This window comes from Ambystoma mexicanum, chromosome 7p (assembly GCF_040938575.1).
Source record: "Ambystoma mexicanum isolate Mex_15411 chromosome 7p, UKY_AmexF1_1, whole genome shotgun sequence".
NCBI classification, from domain to species: Eukaryota; Metazoa; Chordata; class Amphibia; order Caudata; family Ambystomatidae; genus Ambystoma; species Ambystoma mexicanum.
The window spans coordinates 902883844-902889843 of NC_090939.1; the positions used below are offsets into that span (position 1 = coordinate 902883844).

General features: G+C 39.4%; 1 protein-coding gene across 2 annotated transcripts in view; it reads right to left on the bottom strand.

Moving 5' to 3' along the window:
- The window catches only part of ABHD10 (abhydrolase domain containing 10, depalmitoylase), a 324283-nt gene extending 318567 nt beyond the window's left edge, over positions 1-5716 (bottom strand). The window contains exon 1 of one of the 2 annotated variants that reach the window (XM_069637182.1): positions 5538-5716. In XM_069637182.1, the coding sequence (XP_069493283.1) occupies positions 5538-5646 (109 nt within the window). In that variant the 5' untranslated portion in view covers positions 5647-5716. The remainder of the gene's footprint in view (positions 1-5537) is intronic. The other variant, XM_069637183.1, reaches the window with a different exon arrangement.
- Positions 5717-6000: the final 284 nt, after the last annotated feature.

Consider the following 6000-nt stretch of genomic DNA (forward strand, 5'->3'; position numbering starts at 1 on the left):
ATTCTTAATGAACGTCTGCCTGTTCATCCACTAAGAACTCAAACTCTGAACAATTTTTTTATGCCCGCTGACAGAAGGGATAGGACTTAAGGAAAGCCTATGAAGGTCACATTGAGTTGAGAAAAGGGGAAGAATACCATGGTCAGAGAGCCTCACACGCTTTATGAACTTTTACTTGAACTATGTATATGTGGCTGGCATCTATCTTTATTTATTACCCTTACTATGTTTTCAAACTGAAAAATAACAGGAATCACACCTTGAACTGTGCTCCATCTTTGATGGGCCTGGCTTGCGACTGCTTTTTATATTAACATGCGTCTGGTTTTATTGTCCATGATTCAAATGGCGGAGGCACTGATCTTGCATAGTAAGCATCCCGCACATGCAGTCAGCAAGTCATCAGCCGGAAGGAAAGGAAAAAAAAAAAGTGTAAAGAACTCAGGTTCTCCCCCAATCTCGGGGTTGTCAACTAGTGCTGCCTGTGTTCTCTAGTGAGAGATATGCACATACAAAAAGGGGGTTGCGGGAAGAGGGTTGCATCCAGTCCAACAGACAGTGTATCCTGACCTTTATATTTCTCTCCAAGTTTTAGAACATTTGACAAACATATTTTGATTCCATCTACTTTCGAAGGTTTTAGTTACGTTCTTCCTCAGGAGGTATAGTCAGTCACTCATGAAGCACACCTTGCTTTTCTTCATTGACCCTACTAAACACCTTGCCATCGCTCTTAACCTACCCCTCCACCAGCAATCTTCCTGAAGCCTCCACCCAGTGTTCTCTCCATCTCACTCTTGGGCGCCCCAAGCACAATATGTACTTCTCCAGGGCTGTCATGCTTCATGCTGAAGGGCCGTCTTAAACATTTGACTAAAGCATGCCTTAAAACGTGCACTCTAGCTAGTGACTATAGGTTCTTGGGGGAAATAAGTGATGCAGTGCTCTGTGCATGAGTAGAACTGAGGTGGTGAGTGAATGGCAAAACACCTCTTTCAATGGGCATATATAACACAGGTTCTCCTTACATTGTTTCTGCATTCTACCAATTCACCTCCTGCCCTCCATTTGATGATTTTTTGAGACATCACCACTTCTTCCAACAGAGGGGCACAATTCAATTGAATGAAACTTTGAGTGCCAGCAGCTGTGTTCAGCCATCGAAGGTCAGAGTTAGTTTTTACAAATACACATAACAACTTGTCACCTCTACTGAAATCTGGAAGTATTCTTTCATTAGGTCTGAGAACTTCTAAAATTTGAATTCACAACGTTCCTTCCTCACATTGGACATTTCACGTGGTAGAAAAAAAGTTTCCATTCCCAATGTTTTAATGGAGGTATTTTACTGCAGATCCTTTTGAAAATATGTATTCTTACTTGCGCTCATTTCTTCCCTAAACACAAGCACTGATTGTTTTGCCTAGCATGTTTGGTAACCGCTTCACTTATGCGCCATCGTCTTTTTACAAAAAAGTCAAACACGATAACTAGAACGTTGATGAGTGGGAAGTCTCAAAGGGAATGGAAGGGTCTCCAAAAAAACAGATGTCAAGTTGCATTTCCAGGTTAGAAAATAAATGTGTTTAATTTCTTCATTGCCGATATGGGTCTAACAACAGATGTCCCCAGAGTTAAGGGAGTTCCTATAAATTGGCTATTGTATGCAGATGACATGGTCTTATTGTCGAAAACACTGCAAGGTGTTAGAGTAATGTTAAAGGCTCTTGATAGTTATGCACAAAAAAATGCTTTATTTCCATCAATGTGACTAAAACACAGATTATGCAATTTGGTAATCAAAAACAGAAGTGCCGCAATTACCTATGGACCTGACAAAACAGCAGTTTAAGAGTGGTTTCAAGTTATGTGCATCTGGGCATGACAATAAGTAATCATCTATTAGATACGCCAGACGAAGAAAGTAGACAAATCAAACAATTGACAGCCATATCTCAATCTAGGATTACTAAAACCAAATTTTGCAAATTCTCTATATCCCTGTTAACAGTTTACTACAAACAGAAAATCATGCCAATCCTCCTCTACTGGTCTAAGATTGAGGGTGCCTATTGGTAGAAAGCGCTGCAATTATCAATGTCAGAATCATTGCCATGGATTACCGTATGTTGCGGCGTATAAGACGACTTTTTAACCCAGGAAAATCTTCACAAAAGTCAGGGGTCGTCTTATAGGCCAGGTGTCGTCTTATAAGGCAGGTGCTGAAACTCGGTCTATATTTTAACTGGAAAAGTTGGGGGTCGTCTTATAGGCCAGGTGTCGTCTTATAAGGCAGGTGCTGAAACTCGGTCTATATTTTAACTGGAAAAGTTGGGGGTCGTCTTATATGCCCAGTCATCTTATATGCCGGAACATACGGTAGGCACGAACTAGGCCCAATTTCATTGCATGGTATATATAAATGGAAATGGTGCGCTTTTTATCGTAAATGTATGATGTCTGATCACAAGAAGGGCTTACTTAACCAGATATCAAACACATATGAAAGTATCGGATGTCAAATTTGTCAAAATATCGCTCTACAGAGTGCAGAAATTGTTGCACGATGCAGATATTTCAATCATGTTATTACTTCAAAATTCCGATAAAGCAAAGCATAAACTGTGGGAGTACGATTGGAGATTGACGCGAACCCAATGCTTACGTTATAAAAAATGTGGAGATAATCTGTTTGAATTGAAAAAATATGGACATCCTGCACCCTACTTGTTAAGGTTGCCTAATTCACAGCATTGTTCAGCCCTTCAGATTGGATTTATGACCAACAGCAGTCATATTATGCAAACGAAGTTGTTGTCTCAAGATAAAATGCTGTGTCGGTTTTTTGTGTCAGCCAGAGAGAGAGAAACTTTAAGACACTTGTTGGTCGATTGTGTGAGCGTGTTACCATTGAGATGAAGGTATTTCAAACATCATTTTGAAGACTATGTAAACCTAACACATGTTAAGTTTTGGTATGTTCCGTTTCATTCAAATAAGAAATATATTAAGATATGCAACAATTAATTACTTGAATGTGTTGCATTTGAAGGATAGCACGAAGTAAACAGGTAATGAGGGTCAATTGCGAAATACAAAAGACCTCTCCTGAATGGTGAAAGGAAAGTGAAAATGTTGTAAAGATGTTGGCCTAATCAGTTCATGACTATCATTTTTTATGTTTTCATTGTAAAACTTAGTAATTTGATTATGTTTTTTTGTTTTGATATAAAGCATGTAAGACACACGCTGTTAATTTTAATGTCTAAAGGTTTATATTGAAATTGTATATGCTGCAAAAAAAAAAAATGTTAAATGTTGAATGGTAGGAAAATTTGTTCAGCCAAACAACAATAAAATAAAAAGGTTATGCCAATCATTCCAACCAAATGCAAAAGAAATATAGGGGGAGGAGGGGGTGCTTAATATTTCTGCTGAATATCACAGATTAATTTAGAATTCCCCATTTGTGTCAAATTGTTGGATAATTTGTAACTTGGAGAGCTGGATTCTCCACAATACCAAATGTGTGTGATCCTTGCCATATCACCTTCTTTCTCCGAGACTCAGTCAGGGCTACACAAAAAGGAAACAAAAGTGTTTGGTTTTGGCACTGCACAGATGGAGTAAGGGGAGGGTGAACGCTGGAGCTTGAATGGCAGTCTGCAGAGGTAGACACAGGTAGATTGAGAACGGACAGGAATGGACAAATCATCAATAAGACATTCTCCATAGCAGTTCAGGAGATGTACACAAACTCATGTCAGCAACTGCATGCAGTAGAAACCTTGTGGAAGTAAATAAGTAGAAAAATCAGCAAGTTTACCAACATTCAAGCAAGAAAACGAGACCATCAAGGCTGCATGTGGAATATCCCAAGTGGTTCTTTGCTATTTGCGAGTAGTTCATGCTAGTGAAAAGTTCAACTGGACACTAGAGCCTAGTCCTTTCTGGATAGAAACGCAGACACCCATCCATGGGCACCTTGATCGAGTAGAAACCAATTGTAAATAGTAATGTATACCAAGGAAAGGGTCGAAATGCAGGAGCTAAAACTAGCTCCAGTATTTGGAATCTCATAGGAGGAACGAGCTACCCCTAGAGAACCAGGAGCTAGTACATCACGTGCCACACATGTAATGTTTATGAGAAATCCACAATGCCTTAAATGTCTTCTATAGGTCTCTAGTGCTTTTTTATAGACATTCCCAAATATAGAAAAATAATGTCACAATGGTGGGTTTGTATGGCAACAGCTGGGCTCGGGAGACAAAAGTAGCTCTTGGTAGCAGCTCCTGGTAGTCGTTTGTGTCAAGTTAGAAATGCTCTACAGAGCTAGAAGCAGGAGTAAAATATCTTCAAGCAGTTACAAACCCTGCCTACAGGTGAAAAAAAGGGGGACAGCAGTGAGTAATTACAGCAAGTTGGCTTCTACTGCATTTGATTTGACAGTAAGATAACCTATACAAAATGAGAGAAAGCAAATGGTGCATAAAAAGGTGCCCTATCACAAAAGAATTTGGAGCAATACGTAAAATTCACAATGTGTTCATTAAACAAAGAGCACACATGGTCTTATGTGATCCGTCTTTGACCTTTAAAAATGCATTTTCTAAAAGCCGTTACATATACTTTGTGAGCAGTGTTCCCATTTTAATCAACTTTTGTTGCGATCTTTAAATTAAGTTGTGTACTGCAGGTTTTTTGTACGAAATGCAGCATAGTGAGGCAAACAAACCATGGTATCACATGTCGATATCAAGTGTTTCGCAGGGCTGCGTAACGGTGTTGAGGTTTTTCTTCCCGAGGGGCCCGGGCCCTGTAGGTGTAAAGTGTAAAGCCACCGGATATACAAGACAGCGAATGGCTAACTGTTAATAATCAACATGCATACACAAAGAAATACAACTAAAAGTCTTACTAAAAGATAAGGGGCCGGTTTGGTTAAATCCCTGGGTTTGCGTGAAATCAAATTAGGAGCCTGGAAAATAAACACACTATCTTGTAAATGAACGTGAAATAATGTTACGCCATACAATTATTTTAAAGTGCTAGGAATTGTCACTCAAGAGGTATATATAATTTCTAAATAGTTTTATAAAGAATTGTTTAAGGTTTAATGTGTTCAGCCAATAAACAAATATATATACAAAAAGGTTTATGAATAGATCCATGTTTGTGGTTTTACAGATGCATTATTAACATGACCCACTCTAGACACTTTGCCACCTCCCTAACAAATCAAAGTCTACAAAGATTAAAAGTATCACCTCCAAAAGGGACAGTATTACTGTAATAAAAATAAAGTTTGTCTCTAGTGGAATTCATACACCAACAACCCTAACTTCCGGCTTAATCCTCACTAGAGAATCAAAACACAAAATAGTACACACCTTCAAGCGTGTAGTGAATACATTATGTAAATTAGCCATCGCGCACTAAGAAGAAAGTAACTACCTCGATGACAGGAGGGTAGCGAGGAACCAGTACACATGACCAGGGCGTAGAGAATTTTATGGAACCTCTTTAATACAAACCTGTAGCTCTGCATAAACTTCCCCCATGCGATGGGACCCCGCCTGGCCAGGACATGTTAACCCGAGCCCTGCACCAGATCCATCCCCATCTCAGACCCAGCAGCGCCATCTCCCGTTTTCCTCCACAGCACAGCAGCGCGACAAACAGAGCAGAGGAGTGATGACGTGGGAGGAAACAAAAAGAGGACTACTAACATTGGCGGCTATATTTATTCTTCCGGTCTGTAAGAAGTTCTCTTCACTACACTAGTTGCCCGTCATGTTAATAGTAGTAGCCAAAACAGAATGTCCAGTGACCGAAGGCGAAAGCACCTTTAAGTGGCATGACAAGCCTTTAGGTTTCTTTATTAATAGAATGAGGTATTTTCATTTTGTTTTTATTGATTATTTTTATATTAAACTCATGTTTTTTCCCTCAGTTTCCATTGGTAAGTGCAGGTTTTATTTTCACACGGGCATTGTT